Source organism: Pristiophorus japonicus, chromosome 7, assembly GCF_044704955.1.
Source record: "Pristiophorus japonicus isolate sPriJap1 chromosome 7, sPriJap1.hap1, whole genome shotgun sequence".
Classification (NCBI taxonomy): Eukaryota; Metazoa; Chordata; class Chondrichthyes; family Pristiophoridae; genus Pristiophorus; species Pristiophorus japonicus.
In genome coordinates, this window is record NC_091983.1 from 217518276 (window position 1) to 217543302 (window position 25027).

The 25027-nt window shown below is 53.8% G+C and overlaps 1 protein-coding gene across 1 annotated transcript in view; it reads right to left on the reverse strand.

Moving 5' to 3' along the window:
- LOC139266668 (calpain-14-like) overlaps positions 1 to 25027 on the reverse strand; it is a 111306-nt gene that overhangs the window by 16046 nt on the left and 70233 nt on the right. The window contains exons 13-21 of the mRNA XM_070884256.1: positions 23515 to 23723; positions 19921 to 19957; positions 19188 to 19247; positions 18099 to 18200; positions 16769 to 16855; positions 15620 to 15677; positions 15425 to 15486; positions 10339 to 10407; positions 3813 to 3891 (exon numbers count right to left, since the gene is read on the reverse strand). Of these exons, the coding sequence (XP_070740357.1) occupies positions 3813 to 3891; positions 10339 to 10407; positions 15425 to 15486; positions 15620 to 15677; positions 16769 to 16855; positions 18099 to 18200; positions 19188 to 19247; positions 19921 to 19957; positions 23515 to 23723 (763 nt within the window). The remainder of the gene's footprint in view (positions 1 to 3812; positions 3892 to 10338; positions 10408 to 15424; positions 15487 to 15619; positions 15678 to 16768; positions 16856 to 18098; positions 18201 to 19187; positions 19248 to 19920; positions 19958 to 23514; positions 23724 to 25027) is intronic.

Consider the following 25027-nt stretch of genomic DNA (forward strand, 5'->3'; position numbering starts at 1 on the left):
GATAAAAACTCCATCGCAACAAGGAGAAATGGATATATACTACAGCACCCGTCACATTTAATCAACAACTACCTGTTTTTAACTTTTTTCTGGTGAATTTAGCGCTCATTGAGGTGAAGGATGTTTGTGTCAGAGAATTGAACACCCACCAGAGGCAGTGTCAAGAATTCCTAGAACCGGTACAGCAGGGATTAGATACACAGTAAATCTCTTTCTACACTGTACCTTCACACACTCCCAGGACAGATACAGTACGGGGTTAGATACAGAGTAAAGCTCCCTCTACACTGTCCCAACAAACACTCCCAGGGCAGGTATACCAGAGGTTAGATACAGAGTAAAGCTCCCTCTACACTGTACCTTCACACACTCCCAAGGTAGGTACAGTACGGGGTTAGATACAGAGTAAAGCTCCCTCTACACTGTCCCATCAAACAATCCCAGGGCAGGTACAGCACGGGGTTAGATACAGAGTAAAGCTTCCTCTACACTGTCCCATCAAACAATCCCAGGGCAGGTACAGCACGGGGTTAGATACAGAGTAAAGCTCCCTCTACACTGTCCCATCAAACACTCCCAGTTCAGTAAAGCTCCCTCTACTCTGACCCAACAAACACTCCCAAGGCAGGCATAATACGGGTTAGATACGGAGCAAAGCTCCCTCTGCACTGTCCCATCAAACACTTGCAGGTCAATTACAGCAAGGGTTAGATTCAGAGTAAAGCTCCCTCTACACTGTCCCAACAAACGCTCCCAGGACAGCTCCTTCTTCTTAGGCAGCCCCTCGGAGTCGAGGATGACTTGCTTCCACACTAAAGATGAGTTCTCAGGTGACTGAAGAGTCCAATGCGGGATCTACAGTTTCTGTCACAGGTGGGACAAACGGTGGTTGAAGGAACGGGTGGGTGGGGAGCCTGGGTTGCTGCGCGCTCCTTCCACTGTCGACGCTTGGCTTCAGCTTGCTCTCGGCAAAGAGACTCGAGGTGTTCAGCGCCTTCCCCGATGCTTTTCCTCCACTTTGGGCAGTCTTGGGCCAGGGATTCCCAGGAGTCAGTGGGGATGTTGCACTTTTTCAAGGAGGCTTTGAGGGTGTCCTTAAAGTGTTTCCTCTGCCCACCTGGGGCTTGCTTGCCGTGTCGGAGCTCCGAGTAGAGCGCTTGTTTTGGGAGCCTCGTGTCAGGCATGCCGACGATATGGCCCATCCAGCGGAGCTGATCGAGCGTGGTCAGTGCTTCGGTGCTGGGGACGTTGGCCTGAGCGAGGTCACTGACGTTGGTGTGCCTATCCTGCCAATGGATTTGCAGGATCTTGCAGAGGCAGCGTTGGTGGTACTTCTCCAGTGCTTTGAGGTGCCTCCTGTACATAGTCCATGTCTCTGAGTCATATAAGAGGGTGGGTATCACTACTGATCGGTAGACCATGAGCTTTGTGCCGGGTTTGAGGTCCTGGTCTTCAAACACTCTCTTCCTCAGGCGACCGAAGGCTGCACTGGCACACTAAAGGCGGTGTTGGATCTCGTTATTGATGTCTGCCCTTGTTGACAGTAGGTTCCCGAGCTATGGAAAATGGTCCACGTTGTCCAGGGACTCATCGTGGATCTTGATAACCGGGGGGCAGTGCTGTGTGGCGGGAGCAGGCTGGTAGAGGACCTTTGTTTTATGGATGTTTAGTGTAAGGCCCGTGCTCCCGTTTGCCTCGGTGAAGGTGTTGACGATGGTTTGGAGTTTGGCCTCCGAGTGTGCGCAGACGCAAACGTCGTTTGCTTACCGTAACTCGATGACAGAGGATGGGACGACCTTGGATCTGGCCTGGAGGCAGCGGAGGCTGAACAGATTCCCGTTTGTCCTATAATTTAGCTCCACTCCAGCGGGGAGCTTGTTGAGTGTGAGGTGGAGCATGGCAGCGAGGAAGATCGAGAAGGCGGTTGGTGCGATGACACAGCCTTGCTTAACCCCGGTCCGAACATGGAATGGGTCTGTGGTGGATCCATTGGTCAGGATCACGGCTTGCATGTCATCGTGAAGCAGGTGGAGGATGGTGACAAACTTTTGAGGGCAGCCGAATCTGAGGAGGACGCTCCATGATCCCTCATGGTTGACAGTGTCGAAGGCTTTTGTGAGGTCAAAGAAGGCCATGTACAGAGGTTGGTGCTGTTCCCTGCATTTCTCTTGTATCTGCCGTGCGGTGAAGATCAAGTCCATTGTGCCCCTTAGTAGGCGGAATCCGCATTGCGACTCTGGGAGGAGCTCTTCAGCCACAGGGAGAAGGCGATTGAGGAGGATTCTTGTAATGACTTTACCAGTGGTCGACATCCTCGTAGTTACTGCGCCGGACTTGTCACCTTTCTTGAAGACGGTCACATTTACAGCGTTTCTGAGATCTTATCCTTCCAGATAAGAGAGATGAGTTCATGGATCTGCGCCAGTCGTGCTTCTCCGCCATGTTTTTGTGCTTCGGTGGGGATTCCAGCTGCTCCTGAGGCCTTGTTGTTCTTCAGTTGTCGGATGGCCTTTCAACCTCGTGCCGGGCTGGAGTTGTGCTGAGGTGGTGGCGGGTGGCATGCTGTGGGATGGAGTCAAGGACACTCACGTCGAAGACAGAGTCTCGGTTGAGGAGATCCTTGAAGTGCTTCTTCCAGCGGGCACTGACTGCATCGCTGTCCTTGTTGAACACCTCTCCGTTCTTGGTCAGCAGTGGGGTACAGCCTTGGGTGCTTGGGCTGTAGGTGGTCTTGACTGCGGTAAAGAATCCTCGCACTCGTGGTTATCGGCTAGCTGATGGATTTCTTGAGCTTTCTCCACCCACCATCTGTCCTTTAGGTGCGAGTTTTCTGTTGGACCTCGGCCTTCAGACATCTGTAGAGCTGCTTTCGTGCCCTCAAGTTGTGTTGCTGCTTCCATTCCAAGAATGCCTTGTGCTTGCGGCAGATTAGCCCCTGGATCTCCTGGTCGTTCTCGTCGAACTAGTCCTGGTCTTTTTTGGTCAAGTGACCGAGTGTCTCCTCGCAGGTGCTAATTATGGAGGTGTTGAGTGTTGACCAGGCACACTGTGGATACTCTGTGTCTCTGGGTCACTGGGAGTCAGCAGGTTGGTAGCGAGGCACTGGCTGAATAGGGCCTTCTTAGCAGGATCTCGGAGTGCTCCAGCGTCGATTTTTCTGTGGCATTGTTTCTGTTGCCATCGCTGTTTTGGGGCAATGTTGATGGTGATGACAGAGTGACAGCTTAGATACAGAGTAAAGCTCTCTCAACACTGTCCCATCAAACACTCTCAGATGGGTACAACACGGGGTTAGATACAGAATAAAGTTCCCTCAACACTGTCCCATCAAATACTCCCAGGGCAGGTACAGCATGAGGTTAGATACAAAGTAAAGCTCCCTCTACACTGTCCCATCAAACACTCCCAGGGCCGGTACAGCATGGGTTAGATACAGAGTAAAGCTCCCTCTACACTGTCCCATCAAACACTCCCAGGGCCGGTACAGCACGGGTTAGATACAGAGTAATGCTACTTGCCCCCCTCAGCTCCTGACCCTAGAGTAGCATGAGTAGAGACCTGCCAACTGGCTGTCCACTCACTTGAAAAGAAACTGCTTCTCACAAATATTCTTACTCTGAACCACCATATTTTTGCCCTGATGTCAATTCCCTCCATTCTCTTGGAATAATGATCTCACCTTGAAGTCCCCTTTGCTCCAGAGAAGACATGCCTAACTTGATTAACCTGTCCCTGTAACTCAAGCTCCCGATGGCCAATCCTACTGGCATAATTGGAAATCTCAGATTGCAAGGAATAAGCGTAGTACTTACCAACTTCCTGAAAGCTGTCAGACAGCTGTATCAGATCCAGAAACCCCGAGTCATCCACGTCCCTCTTGTGGAAGAGATCCTGACACAACAGCAATTTGCATTTATATAGCACCTTTAACCTAGTAAAACATCTCAGGGCGTCTCACAGGAGTGTTATTGACACCGAGCCACATAAGAAGAAATTAGGGCAGATGACGAGGGAGGTTTTAAGCAGCGTCTTAAAAGAGGAAAGAGAAATAGGGAGGTGGAGAGGTTTAGGGAGGGAGTTCCAGAGCTTAGGGCCTAGGCAACAGAAGGCACAGCCACCAATGGTTGAGCGATTATAATCAGGGGCGCTCAAGAGGGCAGAATTAGAGGAGTGCAGACATCACGGGGGCTTGTGGGGCTGGAGGAGATTATAGAAATAGGGAGGGGCGAGGCCATGGAGGGATTTGAAATCAAGGATGAGAATTGTGAAATCGAGGCATTGCTTAACCGGGAGCCAATGTAGGTCAGCGAGCACAGGAGTGATGGGTGATCGTGACTTGGTGCAAGTTAGGACACGGGCAGCCGAGTTGTGGATGACCTCTAGTTTACATAGGGTAGAATGTGGGAGGCCAGCCAGGAGTGTGTCAGAGTAGTCAAGTCTAGAGGTAACAAAGGCATGGATGAGGGTTTCAGCAGTGGATGAGCTGAGGCAGGGGCAGAGATGGGCGATGTTACGGAGATGGAAATAGCTAGTCTTAGTTATACCGCTGATATATGTCCGGAAGCGGATTTCAGGGTCAAATATGACACATAGGTTGTGAACAGTGTGGTTCAGCCTCAGACAGAGGTTGGGGAGAGGGACTGAGTCAGTGGCTAGGGAACGGAGTTTGTGGTGGGGACCGAAAACAATGGCTTCAATCTTCCCAATATTTCGTTGGTGGAAATGTCTGCTCATCCAGTAGTAGATGTTGGACAAGCGGTCTGATAAATTAGAGACTGTGGAGGGGTCGAGAGATGTGATGGCGAGGTAGAGCTGGGCGCAATCAGCGTACATGTGGAAACTGATGGTATGTTTCCGGATTATGTCGTCAAGGGGCAACATGTAGATGAGAAATAGGAGGGAGCCAAGGATAGAGCCTTGGGGGACACCAGAGGTAACGATGTGGGGCGGGAAGAGAAGCCATTGCAGGTGATTCTCTGGCTACGGTTAGATAGGTAAGAATGGAACCAGCGAGTGCAGTCCCACCCAGCTGGACGAAGGTGGAGAAACGTTGGAGGAGGATGGAATGGGCAACTGTGTCAAAGGCTGCAGACCGAAGAGGGATAGTTTGCCTTTGTCACAGTCACGAAGGATGTCATTTGTGACTTTGATGAAAGCCGTTTCGGTTCTGTGGCAGGGTCAGAAACCGGATTGGAGGGATTCAAACATGGGAGTTGCAGGAAAGATGGGCATGGACTTGGGAGGCAACAACACGTTCAAGGACTTTGGAGAGGAAAGGGAGGTTTGGAGATGCGGCAGTAATTTACAAGGACGGAGGGGTCAAGGGTTGGCTTTTTGAAGGGAGGGTGATGATGGCAGATTTGAGGGCGAGGGGGAAAGTAACTGAAGAGAGTGAACCATTAACAATGTCAGCTAACATGAGAGCCAAAAAAGGTAAGTTGGGTGGTCAGCAGTTTGGTGGGAATATGGTCAAGGGAGCAGGAAGTGGGTCTCCTGGACCGGATGAGCTCGGAAAGGGCACGAGGGGAGATCGGAGAGAAACTGGAGAAGGTTGTGAGGTCAGGGCTAGGGCAGGGGGGAATCCTTAGAGGAAGTTTGGCCCGGTTGGCTAGGGGAATGAGGGGAAGAGGCAGAGGCGGTGGAACGGATGGTCTCAATCTTAGAGACAAAAAAGGCCATGAGCTCCTCACACTTATTGTCAGAGGTGAGTGTGGAGGAGACAGGGGAGAGGGTTTTAATAATAGCCATAGGTTTATCTTTGCATTCCAGAATGATTCTGGAATAGTGAGCATTTATGGCAGACAAAAGCAAGTCACGATAATGCTTTATGTGTTCCAGCCAGGTCTGGTAGTGAATGGCTAAACCAGTTGTCCGCCATATCCGTTCAAGTCCGTGTCACTTGGCGTTAAGGAGCAAAGATCAGGGCTGTACCGGGGGAATGGCCAGGGTGAGACAGAGTAGTTGTTTTTAACAGGGACTAGGGCATCAAACGTGGTGGTGAGGATGTAATTGAGCAGATCAGTAGCTGCAGATATGTCATGGTGAATGGAGGGCAAAAGGCTGGGAGTTGGGAGTTGATAGGTGCAGTTGTAAGAGAGCCTGGAGAGAGTTTTTCTGGGGGCGGACATAGAAAGAAGTTGGGTGGGAGGGGGGGGGGGGAGGGGAAATGGGGGTGGTGAGCGATATGAGGAAGTGGTCAGAGATCTGTGACTGACACAGGTGTGAGACCACGAGAGATGGTAAGGCCATGAATATGGGTTGGGGAGTTTACATGGAGGGAGATATTAAGGGAGGACAGGAGGTTACTGAACTCAGAGGAGAGCGAGCATGATGAATTGAGATGGATGTTGAAATCACCGAAGATGAGAAACCGCCTGGTGCAGAGGCTGAGGGAGGAAAGCAGTGAGGATATCTCGGTGATAAAATGTTTATGGTATTTGGATGGGCGGTAGAGGATGAGAATTTTAAATGAGAGGTGAGGGGGTGGAATAAGGCGAGATGTTCAAAGGAGGAGAAAGTGCTGGAGGAGTAGAGGGCCAGACCAAGGTGTGATTTGGTGATGTGAGCCTGATGTTTCCGACAGGACCATGATATCGATGCAATCATCCACGATAAGCTCATGGATGGCGAGGGCCTTGTTCGCAAGCGAAGGGATGTTCTGGAGGGAGATACAGAGAGGGTCGGTAATGGCTGTTACACTGCCAGCGTACACAGGGCCAGTGCTTGGAGGGGCGAGTTGGACGGGGAGGAGATTTGGCAAGGTTAGCACCCCCCCCTCCCCAGGCAAGCTGGGTGGCAAGTTCAGTGAGAGAGTAGGATTGGACAGTTGGGGTTGCTGCTCGTGAGGAGACAGCGATGAGTGCCACGATAGGCCCTGCAGAGGTTGCCAAGAGAGGCACAGAGGGAAGCTGCAGGATTATCTAACAGGGAGTCGAACCTGGGACAGCGGCAGGAGAGTAGGAAGGTCAAAGAGAAATGAAGGGTTGGGGTAGGGATTTGGGAGGACAGCCTATCCGAGATAGGAGAGATGAAAGGAGGCAGGATGACAGGAGAGACCGGTCAGGGAGCGATCGAGAGAAAAAGAAAAAGGGGGAGAAAGGTGTGGAAATACAAGTGAATGGCCCAGGTCCGAAGCAGCAGCCAAACTGTGCACGCAAATGGACACAGGGAAAACTCAAGTTAGGTAGGCCCGGTTACATAGCAATTATAGAGATGCATATTTCCTGGTAGTGACAGGGAATAGGTTGATGACAATAGTAAAGAGTCCAGAGTTAAAGTCGGAGGTCCCGTGGAGGGAAAAAGTTGACATGGGTAGGATGGAGTCGGCATGAAGCTTCGACGAACTGCTGTCCAAGTTTGGAGTCAGGTGTAGCAGGCGGGTGAAGTCCAGAAGCTGATTGAAGGGTAAAGAATTGGAGGGTGGAGGTTATTGCCGGGGTAATGCGAATTCTGCGGTGCAGAAAGATGATGGTGGAGTTGAGGCGAAGTTGGGGGTCACGGTAGAGCAGAAGCAGCGGAGAACATGTAAAACACGGGGGATAGATAGATTTCTAGAAACAAAAGGCATCAAGGAGTATGGGGGAAAAGCGGGAATATGGTGTTGAGATAAAGGATCAGCCATGATCATATTGAATGGTGGTACAGATTCGAAGGGCCGAATGGCCTACTACTGCTCCTATTTTCTATGTTTCTAAAACCACACAAGCCAGCGAGCAACAAAGCAGAAAAAACAGTCGAACGAGGCACCCAGCGCAGCAGAGAAATAGCCACTGTGAGGAAGATACATTTTTAACAGCAAATTTTTGACATAGCAAATGAGTCTTATAGTGTAGTCCAGTGCAGGAGGGTAATTGTGTAATCCAGTGCAGAAGGGTAGTAATGTAATCCAGTGCCGAAGTGTAATCCAGTGTAGTCCAGTGCAGGAGGGTAATTGTGTAATCCAGTGCAGTAGGGTAGTAATGTAATCCAGTGCCGAAGTGTAATCCAGTGTAGTCCAGTACAGAAGGATAATTGTGTAATCCAGTGCAGTAGGGTAGTAACGTAATCCAGTGTCGTCCAATGCAGAAGGATAATTGTGTAATCCAGTGCAGTAGGGTAGTAACGTAATCCAGTGTCGTCCAGTGCAGAAGCATAGTCTTGATGTCCAGAGAAGTTCAGGAATTTGGAAACCAAATTTGAGAAGCAGAGAGCAGGGGTGGTGGATAGGTAATGATGGTTTAAAACAGTTAACTTGTGGTTAACTTGTAGCTGGGGCTAAAAATGCACCAACTGATGAAACCAGGGGAACTTGAACAGTGGGACTGAGGAGATTTGGGAGAGGAAGGGCAAAGGATGGCTGGAGATTCCCATGAATAAAAGGGAAGAGCTCCTTATGGAAGTGCCAGCCGAGAGGCAGCCAGCTTCATCCTGAATGTAACGACTCGGAGAAGTTTGCTCCTGTGAGCACAGAGGCCGCACTGCCCTGGCGGAGGGCCACTTTTCTCTCTTTTACTCTCCTCCTACCATCTTGACTATTTCTGCCAAGTGGCCATGCCTCAGGTATGAGTCTGGACTGCGCCAGCGGGCTATTTGGCCTTGGGGAGCCGCCGTAGCCAATCCTGGTTCAGTCCTCACCCACCATAGTGTGCAACCTCCGCCAAGGGCGGTGGGGGTTGGGGGCGGGGGGGGTGTATGGGACGCTGGGTAACAATTAGGACTGTGAACTTTGACTGATTTTAACCAAAAGAAACAAGGGCCGGGAACATTCTGCTCCGCCTTTGGGTGAAAGTCAGGTGTCCCAGGAGTCTCGGGGCTGGAATTTGGGGTGCAGTTCCACGGGCAAATTCGAATGGAGGCTGGGCTGGGTACTTCTTCCGTGGCCCTCCCCCACTCCAGTCGCGCCTCGATTTGGGGTGTTTCTGCTGGAATTTGCGGGCTCCCACGGAATACCCACCCTATCCCAGCAATGTGGTCGTTGGAAGGACATAGGTACAGGGTTTCACAAGCCCAGATAGAATTGGAGGTCCACCAGCAAAGAGAGTCACTGAACAGGGCGGGCGAACTTGTAATTTGTCGGCCCTTCCGGCCTGTGGCAGCCTCCCAAAGAACGTTCGACTTCCTGCCCGTCCCGTTGGGTGTGCACCCCTCTAACGTCACTACTGGCCCTGGTACCACCCCCCACGAATATGGAACTGGTCCCATGTGGCAGATGAATGAGTTGACTTATGAGGAAAGGTTGAGTAGGTTGGGCCTCTACTCATTGGAATTCAGAAGAATGAGAGGTGATCTTATCGAAACATATAAGACTATGAGAGGGCTTGGCAAGATGGATGCAGAGAGGATGTTTCCACTGATGGGGGAGACTAGAACTAGAGGGCACGATCTTAGAATAAGGGGCCGCCCATTTAAAACTGAGATGAGGAGAAATTTCTTCTCTCAGAGGGTTGTAAATCTGTGGAATTCGCTGCCTCAGAGAGCTGTGGAGGCTGGGACATTGAATAAATTTAAGACAGAAATAGACAGTTTCTTAAACGATAAGGAGATAAGGGATTATGGGGAGTGGGCAGGGAAATGGAGCTGAGTCCATGATCAGATCAGCCATGACCTTATTGAATGGCGGAGCAGGCTCGAGGGGCCGTATGGCCTACTCCTGCTCCTATTTCTTATGTTCTATGTGAAGGGGCTCAAGGTGTGATTCAGCCATTGCCCTACAAGAGGACTGGATGTTGCGTGTGCTCAGACAAGGAAACGTCATGAAATGATTGGACAGGGTTGACTGATGAGCAGAGGACGTCATCGATATAAGGAAGGAAGTGGGCCCTAGGGAACCCACCCCTGAGGGCATTGAAAAGACAGTCTTTGTTTAATTTATTCTCAGAATACGAGTGGCACTGGGCGAAATAGCATTTATTGGCCACCTCTAGTCGCCCTGAGGACCAGATCAGATAGGGGTGGCTGGTCCCCTTCCCTGACAGGCATCACTGAACCAGCTGGGTTTTGAAGCCACTCTGGCAGTTTTCATGGTCATTTTCCAGATAAATGTCCAAGGTTAACGATCAATGGGATTTGAATTCCTGGTTGCTAGTCCAATACCATAACCACTCCCATCCCAAGCAATCTGAGAGAAAATTAAGATAGTCGGGGTGTCAAAGGTTATGGTAATGCCCAAAGCAATTAACAGTGCACAGTGTCACAGAACTCCAGAGATACACGACATAGGCTACGAGGTCGCAAGTGGACTGGCCAAGGTCAAGGGTCATGGATTATGGCAGATCGGGCGATGGATAAGAATAGAGTACATCCATCAGTCAGTCATTAACAAACACGCCTTGTGAACCTTTTCTTTGTGCTTCATCGTACCTTAAAAATCGCAAGTTTATTCCATAGGCGTCTGAAATCGTGCTTGTTGAGTTTTCCCGTTCCACTGAACTGTGTCACCAGTTAAGTCTCAACATGCCGATCAATGTGTGTAAAACACGAGTGTGGATTGTGCTGCGATTTGTCAGGCATTTGTGCTGCTGGCTGCCGGGCCTGAGGTAAAATTATGTCTCTCACAGGTTAGTATCTAAAGAGACAGGAGCCCGTGGCTGTAGGAAGGAGTTTGAAGGAAGACCAGATAGATCTTGACTCTGTGCGATGTTGTAAAGTGGGTGATAGCGAATCTACCGCCCGTTTTACATCTCTCCTGGTTTTTATTTCCATTGAAGGCTGGCCGACTTGCTATCACCTGCCTTACCCAATCGCAGAAAGGCAAGATCTCGCCCAGGGTGTCTGAGGTCAGTGCATACCCATTCACCTGGTATGTGTCTCCAAACCACCGATAACCTCACACAGCTGGAGTTTGTGTTTGTTCATTGTGGAGGGCACACTCACTGCTCGCCATGACACACCGCACATACCAGAGCCGAGAGAACCGAGGGCAGATTGGCAAGAGCCAAGGCAAAAGGAACCCCAAACAGGCACTGCTGAAGTTCAACAAATTAATGTCTGCAGATTACCAGGGGAGAGCCTTTCATTGCTTGTCCAGCTCATCGCGAATGGGTGGCATCTCAAACCCCAATGTCAGGTCTACCTCCAGTCTCCCCCGCCAGTCTCAGGTCTACCCCCACCCTCAGCTCCACCCCTCCACACCCTTGCAGTCTCAGGTCTACCCCCCGCCTGCCCCAAGTCTCAGGTCTACACCCACCCCCGCCCCGACCCCTGCAGTCTCAGGTATAGCCTTCCCCCTGCCCCCCGTCTCAGGTCTACATCCCCGCCAGTCTCAAGTCTCTCCCACCCAACCCCTGCAGTCTCAGGTTCCGTCCCCCCAGTCTCAGGTCTCTCCCCCCCCCCCCCCCCTCCAGTATCAGGTCTATCTCCTCCCCCCACCACAGTCTCAGGTCTCCCCCCCCCCCCCCCCCCCGCCAGTCTCAGGTCTCTTCACCCTCACCCCTCCAGTATCAGGTCTATCTCCCCCCCCTCACCCCCAGTCTCAGGTCTCTCCCACCTCACCTCTCCAGTATCAGGTCTCTCGACCCTCACCCCTCCAGTATCAGGTCTATCTCCCCCCCCTCACCCCCAGTCTCAGGTCTCTCCCACCTCACCTCTCCAGTATCAGGTCTCTCGACCCTCACCCCTCCAGTATCAGGTCTATCTCCCCCCCGCCTCCCCCCCAGTCTCAGGTCTCTCCCCCCCTCACCCCTGCAGTCTCAGGTCTATCTCCTCCCCCCTCCCCCCCCGCCCCAGTTTCAGGTCTCTTCCCCCTCACCACTCCAGTATCAGGTCTCTCCACCCTCACCCCTCCAGTATCAGGTCTATCTCCACCCACTCCGCCCCCCCTGCAGTCTCAGGTCTATTCCCCCCCCTCCCCCCCCAGTCTCAGGTCTCTCCCCACCCCACCCCTGCAGTCTCGGGTCTATTGCTCCCCCCCTCGCCCCCACCCCCCACAGCCTCAGGTCTCTCCCCCATCACCCCTCCAGTCTCAGGTCTCTCCCCCCCTCCCCCCTGCAGTCTCAGGTTTCTCCCCCCACCCTGCAGTCTCAGGTCTATCTCCCCCACACCCCCCCAGTCTCAGGTCTCTCCCCCCCACCCCCGCCCCTGCAGTCTCAGGTCTATCTCCCCCCCCGCCTCCACCCCCACCCCCCCACAGTCTCAGGTCTCTCCCCTCTCGAGTCTCAGGTCTATCTCCTCCCCCCCCCCCCCACCCCAGTCTCAGGTCTCTCCCCCACCCCCCCACCCCCTCCAGTATCAGGTCTATCTCCCCCCCTCCCCCCTGTAGTCTCAGGTCTATCTCCTCCCTCCCCCCCCCCCTTATCAGGTCTATCCCCCCCCCCCTCCCCCCAGTCTCAGGTCTCTCCCCCCTCCCCCAGTCTCAGGTCTCACCCCCCTCCTCCCCCAGTCTCAGGTCTCTCCCCCCTCCCCCAGTCTCAGGTCTCACCCCCCTCCTCCCCCAGTCTCAGGTCTCTCCCCCCTCCCCCAGTCTCAGGTCTCTCCCAACCCCCTCCCCCAGTCTCAGGTCTCTCCCCCCTCCCCCAGTCTCAGGCCTCTCCCCCCACCCTCCCCCAGTCTCAGGTCTCTCCCCCCCCTCCCCCAGTCTCAGGTCACTTCCCCCCCCCCTCCCCCAGTCTCAGGTCTCTCCCCCCGCCTCCCCCAGGCTCAGGTCTCTCCCCCGCCCCCTCCCCCAGTCTCAGGTCTCTCCCCCCCCCCTCCCCCAGTCTCAGGTCTCTCCCCCCCCTCCCCCAGTCTCGGGTCTCTCCCCCCCCACTCCCCCAGTCTCAGGTCTCTCCCCCCACCCTCCCCAGTCTCAGGTCTCTCCCCGCCCCTCCCCCAGTCTCAGGTCTCTCCCCCCTCCCCCAGTCTCAGGTCTCTCCCCCCTCCCCCAGTCTCAGGTCTATCTCCTCTCCCCCCCCTCCCCCAATCTCAGGTCTCTCCCCCCCCCTCCCCCAGTCTCAGGTCTCTCCCCCCCCCTATTCCCCAGTCTCAGGTCTCTCCCCGCCCTCCCCCAGATTCAGGTCTCTCCCCCCTCCCCCAGTCTCAGGTCTCTCCCCCCCCCTCCCCCAGTCTCAGGTCTTTCCCCCCTCCCCCAGTCTCAGGTCTCTCCCCCAGTCTCAGGTCTCTCCCCCCCCCTCCCCCAGTCTCAGGTCTCTCCCCCCTCCCCCAGTCTCAGGTCTCTCTCCCCCCCCTCCCCCAGTCTCAGGTCTCTCACCCCTCCCCCAGTCTCAGGTCTCTCCCCCCTCCCCCAGTCTCAGGTCTATCTCCTCTCCCCACCTCCCCCAGTCTCAGGTCTCTCCCCCACCCCCTCCCCCAGTCTCAGGTCTCTCCCCCCTCCCCCAGTCTCAGGTCTCTCCCCCCACCCTCCCCCAGTCTCAGATCTCTCCCCCCCCCCCTCCCTCAGTCTCAGGTCTCCCCCCCCCCCCCCCCGCCCCAGTCTCAGGTCTCTCCCCCCTCCCCCAGTCTCAGGTCTCTCCCCCCCCCCCCCCAGTCTCAGGTCTCTCCCCCCTCCCCCAGTCTCAGGTCTCTCCCCCTACGCTCCCCCAGTCTCAGGTCTCTCCCCCCCACCCCTCCCCCAGTCTCAGGTCTCTCCCCCCCCCCCCAGTCTCAGGTATCTCCCCCCTCCCCCAGTCTCAGGTCTCTCTCCCCCCCCCTCCCCCAGTCTCAGGTCTCTCCCCCCCCCTCCCCCAGTCTCAGGTCTCTCCCCCCCCCCCCCTCAGTCTCAGGTCTCTCCCCCCCCCCTCCCCCAGTCTCAGGTCTCTCCCCCCCCCTCCCCCAGTCTCAGGTCTCTCCCCCCACCCTCCCCCAGTCTCAGGTCTCTCCCCCCCCCCCTCCCCCAGTCTCAGGTCTCTCCCCCCTCCCCCAGTCTCAGGTCTCTCCCCCCCCTCCCCCAGTCTCAGGTCTCTCCCCCCCTCCCCCAGTCTCAGGTCTCTCCCCCCACCTCCCCCAGTCTCAGGTCTCTCCCCCCCCCCCCCCAGTCTCAGGTCTCTCTCCCCCCCCCCTCCCCCAGTCTCAGGTCTCTCCCCCTCCTCCCCCAGTCTCAGGTCTTCCCCCCCCCCTCCCCCAGTCTCAGGTCTATCTCCTCCCCCACCCCAGTCTCAGGTCTCTCCCCCCTCTCCCCCAGTCTCAGGTCTCTCACCCCCCCCCCTCCCCCAGTCTCAGGTCTCTCCCCCCACCCTCCCCCAGTCTCAGGTCTCTCCCCCCCCCCCCCTCCCCCCAGTCTCAGGTCTCTCCCCCTCCCCCAGTCTCAGGTCTCTCCCCCCCCTCCCCCAGTCTCAGGTCTCTCCCCCCTCCCCCAGTCTCAGGTCTCTCCCCCCACCCTCCCCCAGTCTCAGGTCTCTCCCCCCCCCCCCAGTCTCAGGTCTCTTCCCCCCCCTCCCCCAGTCTCAGGTCTCTCCCCTCCTCCCCCAGTCTCAGGTCTCTCCCCCCCTCCCCCAGTCTCAGGTCTATCTCCTCCCCACCCCAGTCTCAGGTCTCTCCCCCCCCTCTCCCCAGTCTCAGGTCTCTCACCCCCCCCTCCCCCAGTCTCAGGTCTCTCCCCCCCCCTCCCCCAGTCTCAGGTCTCCTCCCCCCCCCCTCCCCCCAGTCTCAGGTCTCTCTCCCCCCTCCCCCAGTCTCAGGTCTCTCCCCCCTCCCCCAGTCTCAGGTCTCGCTCCCCCCCCTCCCCCAGTCTCAGGTCTCTCCCCCCCCTCCCCCAGTCTCAGGTCTCTCCCCCCCCCCACCTCCCTCAGTCTCAGGTCTATCTCCTCCTCCCCTCCCCCGCCCCAGTCTCAGGTCTATCTCTCCCCCCTCCACCCCCTTCCCTATCCAGTCTCAGGTCTCTCCGATAGGATGGCGGACTGCCGAACACTGCCAGCAGATCAGACCCCTCTGGTCACACAGTTTACTCCTTCTCCAAGGAAGCTGCCTACAAAAGGACAACACCCATTAGCTTCTGCTCCACACAGCGACGAAGACACTTTCAGACAGCTTTCCTTCCTCAACTGGTTTGACAATGTGCCGGTCATTTTGTGCTCCTTGGTTGATGTCCCACCTGACAGTGCAGCACTCCCTCAGTGCCAGCCTGGGTCAGCAAGGGTGCTTCCAGCCAAGTCATGTGGAGGGGCGGAGCGACAGGAAGACACAGGGTTGCATAAAGGAAGGCAGGGGAGAGATGAAGATGCACAGGGAGGCTTGGGGAAGAATGTGGGGAGACACAGCAATGTCGGGGGATGGGGGGGTGGGGGTGCATTCCAGCGATAGTGCTCCCACTCGTTTCCAATGAGTTCAGCTCAAGAGCAGCGGAAACCCTGGAACTAGGCATAAACAGTAGGAATTAATCCCCATTGAAACACGTGGACAGGTGGCAGGGGCGACATTGAAACACAAGGATCGATCTATACAGAGAGGTAGGACATAAAAACAACAAGAGAGGCTGAGGTCATAAACTACAATGTCGGGTGACTATCATGCCGGGGAGAGTGGAGTTTAAGGATACGTCCATTAGCAGCACAATCCCTCTGCAGTTATCCAGGCTGAAGCCTTCCAATCGCTTCTGGTCTGTGATAATGAAAACAAAGAATGGGGGCTCAGTACGAACGGAGATTGCTGCAGACACACAGCAGCAGGAGGAGGAGACACAGCTCCACACTGCAGATGGAACCACTCATCAGATCTGGAGCTAGTTACTAACCTTCCAGAAAGACTTTGTTTAAGATCATCTGTAATCCAGCGGCGTCAATCTCTGGGTTCTGCGGTTTAAAGAGACGGCATTGTTCAGCTAGGAATGGTTACTATTGTCCCAGATTTCGAATACTACCCTTTCTCCTCTGGGACCATGTGGTACAGTGGGTCACACACTGACCTTTCTCCGCTGGGACCATGTGTTATAGTGGGTCACACTCTGACCTTTCCCCTCTGGGACTATGTGGTACAGTGGGTCACACTCTGACCTTTCCCCTCTGGGACCATGTGGTACAGTGGGTCACACACTGACCTTTCCCCTCTGGGACCATGTGGTACAGTGGGTCACACTCTGACCTTTCCCCTCTGGGACCATGTGGTACAGTGGGTCACACTCTGACCTTTCTCCTCTGGGACCATGTGGTACAGTGGGTCACACTCTGACCTTTCCCCTCTGGGACTATGTGGTACAGTGGGTCACACACTGACCTTTCTCCGCTGGGACCATGTGTTATAGTGGGTCACACTCTGACCTTTCCCCTCTGGGACCATGTGGTACAGTGGGTCACACTCTGACCTTTCCCCTCTGGGACCATGTGGTACAGTGGGTCACACACTCTGGGCTGGGTTTGGAAGTAGCCCTCTATGGCTTTGCCAGTTGTAAGGACCTGTACTACTTGTGATCCATCTAAAGCCTCTTTCTAGAAGACGTAGAATCATGGCATCTCAGGGGCCTGTGGAAGAACTGAGGTGGACTGAGGATTTTGTCATGTATTCAGCTGTTACTGTAACCCATGTATAAATTGACCTCAGTTGTACATCGTGAGAACAATGACCACTAGGTGGTGAACTTGTGGGAGACACTCCTAACCTGGACTTTCAGGTATAAGCGGGGAAGCTCCACCCACCTTCATCACTTCAGTGCTGGCTAATAAAGGACTGGTCACAGAGTGACCTTCTCTCTAGTATGGGCCTCATGTGCATTTGTATAGTAAGGACATATTAAATTTGCAGGAAATAATTAACCCGGTGACACCAGCTGCCTGTGGTGTGATTGAGTCACTGACTCACAAGTATCCAACGTCAACAGTTAAATTGTTCCTGTATCCAGTCAATCCCACTGTGGGGGAGGGGACAGGGAACAGGAAGATGAACTTACCTTTGGAGTGGGTGAAGTGGGGGACATGGGGACAGGTAGCCCCTCTGACCAGCTGTTATGATGCATTTTCCCCAAGGATAGAAATGGCTGGAAAGGAAGCAGAACGTCAGGTGAGATTGGACACTACGTCCTGTGTTCCTGGTGCGGCCGGTTTTAAAGTGGATGATTGGACAAGTGGAGAATTTGGACAGCGCGTGACTGTTCGTGATCGATTGCTGTGATTAGTCAATAACTGCATTATTATTGCATCAAACGATTACCAGGATGGTGGCAGGCGAACTAGATGGACTTTCCTTTGTTTTGCAATTCCTATGTTTGTGTTCTCGAGAGGAGCCTTGTACCCTACACCTCCCAGAGAAAAATGAATGAGGCTGTTCCCTCTTGTCATTGCTTGGGAGTGGATCCCACAGAATCCATCCATCCCCACCCAAGTTAGAAGAGGAATTCCAACTTTTGTAGGAAGGAATGCTGCAGTGAGGTGCAACACTGACCTTTCATCCAGGGGCCCGACTTGCCCTGGTACGCTTCAGTCTAGCTCACATTGATAGGGTCTGAGCTTGGGGGTACAGTGCCAACCCAATCTTTGGCATGGGTGTGAGCCTCGGGCACAAAACTGCCAATAACGTGGCACCAAATCAGGAATTTTATCTTGGCGGGGGAAATGGAAATATTGCTCCCGGGCCCTTCTGAAGTTAGGGCTCAGACACATTGTTGGGCCAGAGTAAAGGGAGCTTTATTCTGTGACTAGTCCATTGTAGACCTGATCCAAGTACCCCCCCCCACCCCCCGCCGCCCCTCCCGCCCACCGCAATCCCTGCCCTCCACCTTAGTGTCAGCCTTGGCTCGGTGGGTGCCTTCTTGCCCCCGGAATAGAAGACCATGACTTCAAGCCCCACTCCAGGGCTCGAGCACACAATTTGGGCTGACACCGAGAAATTACGGATGGGATGTTAAAGTGAGGCCCGGTTTGGGTGGCTGCAAAAGATTTCATGGCACTATTTGACGGAGGGGTCCTGGCCAACACTGAACCCTCAATCACCACCAAAGCTCGCTTCAAGCTCACAGTCGCCCAGCGCTCTGCCTGTCCCGCACAGCCGGCTTTTAAATGGGAAAACTGCACCCGTGTGGAGTTTTGAATTACCCACGCAGCCCGTTAAAGGGCCGGGCGGGCCACATAAAAAATTTAGAGGGAACATTGATCACCATCACCCAAAATAAAAGCTGATTAACTGGTCATTTATCTCACTGCTGTTGTATGCAAATTGGTCGTTGTATTTAACTGCAAAATAACACACGGCCACATATTGGACAAGAATGGAAACCAGCTTACCTCCATTGAGGGGGACAGAGGGTCGGGGGACAGAGGGTCAGGGGACAGAGGGAGGTTCCAGCTGTCCAACGAGCTGGAGTGCCGCATTGGCCACCGGGGAGTCTGTGAAGAGACAAAGAGAATCGGTGAACTGGAATTGTGCACAGAACGTCACCTGGTTAAGGGGGGAGGTGATGGGACAAGGGCGATGTCGGGAGTGGGGACGTGAGGACGTGGGAACGAGGGGTAATGGGGGTCGAGCGGGATGTGGGGGGGTGAGGGGGATGTGGGGGGGGGAGGGATGTGGGGGGAGGGGATGTGGGGGGGGGAGGGGGATGTGGGGGGGGTGAGGGGGATGTGGGGGGGGGTGGGGATGTGGGGAGAGGGGGAGGGGGATGTGGGGGATTGGGGGGATGAGGGGGATGTGGGTGTGAGGGGGATGTGGGTGTGAGGGGATGTGGGGGGTGAGGGGGGTGTGGTGGGGGGGTGGGGATGTGGGGGGGGGTGAGGGGGATGTGGGGGGGGTGGGGATGTGGGGGGGGTGAGGGGGATGTGGGGGGGGGTGGGGATGTGGGGGGGGATGTGGGGAGAGGGGGAGGAGGATGTGGGGGATTGGGGGGGTGAGGGGGATGTGGGTGTGAGGGGGATGTGGGTGTGAGGGGATGTGGGGGGGTGAGGGGGATGTGGTGGGGGGGTGAGGGGGATGTGGGGGGTGAGGGGGATGTGGGGGGAGGGGGAGAGGGATGTGGTGGGGGGGGGTGAGGGGGATGTGGGGGGGGGAGAGGGATGTGGTGGGGGGGGTGAAGGGGATGTGGGGGGGAGGGGGATGTGCGGGGGAGGGGGAGAGGGATGTGGTGGGGGGGGGAGTGAGGGTGATGTGGGGGGTATGTGGGGGGGATGTGGGGGGGGGGGAGGGGAATGTGGGGGAGGGGATGCAGTGTCACGGGACTGCGAGACCCTGCCAGTTGGGTCTCCAGTAATATCTCCGAGCTACCCAGCTGCTCAGATCTTGCCGGCTCCCTCGCCAGCAGGCCGAGTGTTTGTGGACAGGCCGAACTCTCTCCATTTCTCGCACAAAACAGTAACAGAGGGTCCCTTGGCAACGCTCACCTGGGCATATTTATCGAAAATCCGTTCCCAAGAATTGTCATCCTGTCTGCTCAGTTCTGGCTGAGAGAGAGAAAGAGAGAGAGATCTATTTAAAAAAGGCTGCACGTCCCCACACATCGTCTTTTCACTCAATATTTGCCGCATCCTTTCCCCCACTATCAGTGTTCCTGGGCCGCCGAATGTCCCTAATGAGGATGGAGGAGGGGAACGATGGACACCCAGGCCTCACACCCTGCTACCCTGCTAGGAGTTAGGAGAGGGCCCACTTTCTCCGAGGTCGCCCCGTTGCTGGGGGGGGGGGGGGGGGGGGGCGGGGGGCGGGTGAGAATGTTGCCTTCTGCCAAGTTGAGAAACTGGACAGTGGGTAGCTGTCAGCCATCAGCGCAAGCGGGACAGAACTTGTGCAAGGCTGACCTTTGCCCCCAGCCACTTGCTGTGCCCCACAACCCACTTCCCCCAGGATTAAAGCCATTTCACCCACATGCTCTGGCATCACTTCCTCCACCTAAATCCCGGCACTGCCTCCCTCACAGCACCGTGGGACTACCTTCACCTCAGGGACTGCAGCGGTTTAAGTAGGCAGCTCACCACCACCTTCTGAAGGGCAATTCGAGATGGGCAATAAACGGTGGCCTCGCCAGCAAGGCCCACATTCCCTGAATGAATTTAAAACATTTTAAACAAAGAAAGTTTGTTATTTTTCAATGTGTCTGGATAAGAAGCTGATGGGTACCGTAGGATTCTGAAGATTAGAGTTGGAATTCGTATCTCTGCAAGAAAAGAGATAGAGAGACATGTTATATTTATGGTTTTAAACTACAAATTTTTATCAAATTGTTTTACACAGAGAAAGGGGGAGCTCGAGCCCACTTCTGATCGGGAGTGAATATATTGTTTAGGTTCCAGCCCACCTGAAATGTTGGGCCTCATTCCTTCTTGGGATGTGGGCCTCGCTGGCAAGGCCAACATTTATTGCTCGCTCCCGAGTCGCCCTTGAGACGGTGGTGGTGGTTTAAACAGGCCGTGTTTGTAGCAGTTTGATGCAACGGAGTGGCTTGCTGAATCCCTTCAGAGGGCAATTAAGAGTCAACCACGATGGTGTGGGACTGGAATCACATATAGGCCCGGACAGGGAAAGGAGAAATTACAACATGCTGAGGTGCAGAGGGACCTGGGGGTCCTTGTGCATGAAACTCTTTTGAGTTTACCTGCAAAAACATAAACATTAAAACCATGCCACCCGACCTGGGTGACACAGCAGACATTTTCAAGGCCCCTTTTTTTTTAAATTTTTTTTTTTTTTGGTTTTTTTGGGGCGCTAAAATCAAATTTTTCCAGTGCCCCCTATAAAAGGGGAGGGGGACACTAAAAGCACCGGCAATGAAAACAAATTAAACTTTAAAACGTAAAATCAAATTAAAATTTGGTTGCCGGGCGTGATGATGCACTCCAGTCCCTCCGGTGCCCACCTCTCGCGGAAGGCCGCGAGCGTACCGGTGGACACCGCGTGCTCCATCTCCAAGGACACCCTGGACCGGATGTAAGAGCGGAAGAGAGGCAGGCAGTCAGGTTGAACGACCCCCTCGACCGCCCACTGCCTGGACCGGCTGATGGCACCCTTGGCCGTGCCCAGGAGCAGTCCTACGAGGAGGCCCTCGGACCTACCCACTCCCCTCCGCACAGGGTGCCCAAAGATCAGGAGAGTGGGACTGAAGTGCAGCCAGAATTTCAGGAGCAGCCCCTTCAAATAATGGAACAGGAGCTGCAACCTTGTGCACTCAATAAAAACATGGAACACGGACTCCTCCAGACCGCAGAAATTGCAGGCGGCCTGGGAGTCCGTGAACCGGCTTAAAAATTTGTTGCACGGCACTGCTCCGTGCACCACCCTCCAGGCCAAGTCCCCGATGAATAGTGGGAGGACCCCTGCGTAGAGTGCCCTCCATCGGGGATCCCCGCCTCCTCCGGACGGCAAGATGGTACGCCATGGCGTGTCCGGACGGCCGGCGAGGATGGCAAAGTTGAGGGTGTGCAGGAGCAGCCCGTACAGGAAACCCCTCCGCGCGGAACTGAAAGGCACGGAGGGGATTTCCCCGAGGCGGCTCAAGTTGTGAGGCGCCGGCCCCCGAGGGAGGTTCCGGGGTTTGGCGCCAATGAGGAATTCCGTCCGGACGGGGGTCAGTTCGGACGGGATCTCCCCACGTGCTTGAGCCTCCTCGATGCACCTAACGGAGTCAGGGCCCAAAGCTGTTTTTAGCGACTCGATGGCATCGGCCGCGTGGCGGACGTTGGCAGAATTTAGGCGCCGCGCCAGCGTGTCTGGCGCCATCCAGCCCACTCCTCCGCCATCGAGCAGGTCCCTGACCCTGGTCACCTCACCAGCCACAGCCCTCTCTTCCGACCGCCACATAAAACCTTGGCCGTGGAGGTACGGATTCCCGAGCAGCGGCTCCTGCAGGACGGCCGCCACTCCAGCCGGCGGAGAGCTGCGCTTGGTGGAGACTTTGTTCCAGACCCTGATGAGTTCCCTGTAAAAGACAGGCAGCTCCCGGAGGGCGGTCCTGGCACCCCCCAAGTTCACAAACAGGAGCTGCGTGTCATAATTGAGGTCGCGCTGCTGGCGGAAGAAATACCTCGCCAGAGCACACCACCTAGGAGGGGGCTCGACGTAAAGGTATCTCTGCAGGGTCTGAAGACGGAAAGTCGCGAGCTGGGCGCTGACGCACACCAACGACTGACCGCCCTCCTCAAGCGGGAGACTCAAGACCGCAGCAGAGACCCAGTGCTTCCTGTTGTTCCAGAAGAAGTCCACCAGCTTCTTCTGTATCTTGGCGACAAACGCAGGGGGAGGGGTCAAAGTGACCAGCCGGTACCACAGCATTGCGGCCACCAGCTGGTTTATGACTAGCGCTCGACCCCTGTAGGACAGCACTCGGAGCAGTCCTGTCCAGCGCCCTAGGCGAGCGGCGACCTTGGCCTCCAGCTCCTGCCAGTTCGCCGGCCAGGCTCCCTCGTCGGGGCTAAGGTAGACTCCCAGATAGAGGAGATGGGTCGTGCTCCAGGCAAAAGGCCTGAGCTCCTCCGGCAGGGAGTCCACCCGCCACTGACCCACCAGGAGTCCGGAACATTTCTCCCAGTTGATCCTGGCGGAGGACGCGGCCGAGTAAATCTCCTGGCACTCACGCATCCTCCGCAGGTCAGCGGGATCCTTGTGCATGAATCCCAAAAAGTTAGTTTGCAGGTGCAGCAGGTAATCAGGAAGGCGAATGGAATGTTGGCCTTCATTGCGAGAGGGATGGAGTACAAAAGCAGGGAGGTCCTACTGCAACTGTATAGGGTATTGGTGAGGCCGCACTTGGAGTACTGCGTGCAGTTCTGGTCACCTTACTTAAGGAAGGATATACTGGCTTTGGAGGGGGTACAGAGACGATTCACTAGGCTGATTCCGGAGATGAGAGGGTTACCTTATGATGATAGATTGAGTAGACTGGGTCTTTACTCGTTGGAGTTCAGAAGGATGAGGGGTGATCTTATAGAAACATTTAAAATAATGAAAGGGATATACAAGATAGAGGCGGAAAGGTTGTTTCCACTGGTCGGGGAGACTAGAACTAGGGGGCACAGCCTCAAAATACGGGGGGGCCAATTTAAAACCGAGTTGAGAAGGAATTTCTTCTCCCAGAGGGTTGCGAATCTGTGGAATTCTCTGCCCAAGGAAGCAGTTGAGGTTAGCTCATTCAATGTATTCAAATCACAGATAGATAGATTTTTAACCAATAAGGGAATTAAGGGTTATGGGGAGCGGGCGGGTAAGTGGAGCTGAGTCCACGGCCAGATCAGCCATGATCTTGTTGAATGGTGGAGCAGGCTCGAGGGGCTAGATGTCCTACTCCTGTTCCTAATTTTTATGTTCTTATGTTTTATGTTCTTATAAGGACGGCAGGTTTCCTTCCCTGAAAGGCATTAGAGAAGCAGTTGGGTTTTTACCCAGAAGGGTGTGAGGGAACCAGTCACATTTTAATGTCAAATTTGGCAGCACCCACAGATTTATTCATGGTGTCAGCACACCAATCACCAGATTTATTGAATTTGATTTCCCAATTTGCCATGGCGGGATTCGAATTCCCAACCTCTTGAGCTGCTCGTCTGGTGCCAATAACCACCAGCGGACCCGCCTCTCCTTTCCAACTCTTCTCATCCTTGGAGTTGCCTGCATCGAAGGTTTCTCAGTATAGCAAAACACAGCGAGTAAAGGCGACACGGAGTAAAATAAAATAGCAGGAGAGGGAAACGGAAAAAGAAGAAAAGGATTAAGAGACTAAATTACTTTTGGTTATCCCTCTTGCGGAAGTAGATGCGCAGGATGAACTCTGCTTGCTCGTTGGGATTGTAGGTGCAGGGCACCAAGACGTAGGTGCCCGGTTCCAGCTGGTAGGTCTCGCACACCTCCCTGGTGTTCGTGTACTTTGTGTTTTGTTTTACTGGTTGTTGGCTTTTAAAGAACGCCTCTGGCAGCTTCCCATTCTGTACCTGGAGCTTACACGGAAAGGGAAAAAGCCACAGTAGAATCACATCACAGCATCATAAAGTGCGGAAGGGGGCCACATGGCTCTTTGAAAGAACTGTCCAATTAGTCCCACGCTACCCCCTCCCCCCTCCCCACCGTTCTTTCCTCATTAACCACAAATCAGCACTAGGAGGGCCAATTAATGCTCCAATACATTGAGTGTAATCAGGACTATGGACAATTAATGCTCCTATACATTGAATGTAATCAGGACTATAGACAATTAATGCTCTTATACATTGAGTATAATCAGGACTATGGACAATTAGAGCTCCTATACATTGAGTGTAATCAGGACTATGGACAATTAATGCTCTTATACATTGAGTGTAATCAGGACTATGGACAATTAGAGCTCCTATACATTGAGTGTAATCAGGACTATGGACAATTAATGCTCTTATACATTGAGTGTAATCAGGACTATGGACAATTAGAGCTCCTATACATTGAGTGTAATCAGGACTATGGACAATTAATGCTCTTATACATTGAGTGTAATCAGGACTATGGACAATTAGAGCTCCTATACATTGAGTGTAATCAGGACTATGGACAATTAGAGCTCCTATACATTGAGTGTAATCAGGACTATGGAGAATTAATGCTTCTATACATTGAGTGTAATCAGGACTATAGACAATTAATGCTCCTATACATTGAGTGTAATCAGGACTATAGACAATTAATGCTCCTATACATTGAGTTTAATCAGGACTATAGACAATTAGAGCTCCTATACATTAAATGTAATCAGGACTATGGACAATTAATGCTCCTATACATTGAGTGTAATCAGGACTATGAAGAATTAATGCTCCTATACATTGAGTGTAATCAGGACTATAGACAATTAGAGCTCCTATACATTAAATGTAATCAGGACTATGGACAATTAATGCTCCTATACATTGAGTGTAATCAGGACTATGGAGAATTAATGCTCCTATACATTGAGTGTAATCAGGACTATGGACAATTAGAGCTCCTATATATTGAGTGTAATCAGGACTATAGACAATTAATGCTCGTATACATTGAGTGTAATCAGGACTATGGAGAATTAATGCTCCTATACATTGAGTGTAATCAGGACTATGGACAATTAGAGCTCCTATACATTGAGTGTAATCAGGACTATAGACAATTAGAGCTCCTATACATTGAGTGTAATCAGGACTATAGACAATTAATGCTCGTATACATTGAGTGTAATCAGGACTATGAAGAATTAATGCTCGTATACATTGAGTGTAATCAGGACTATAGACAA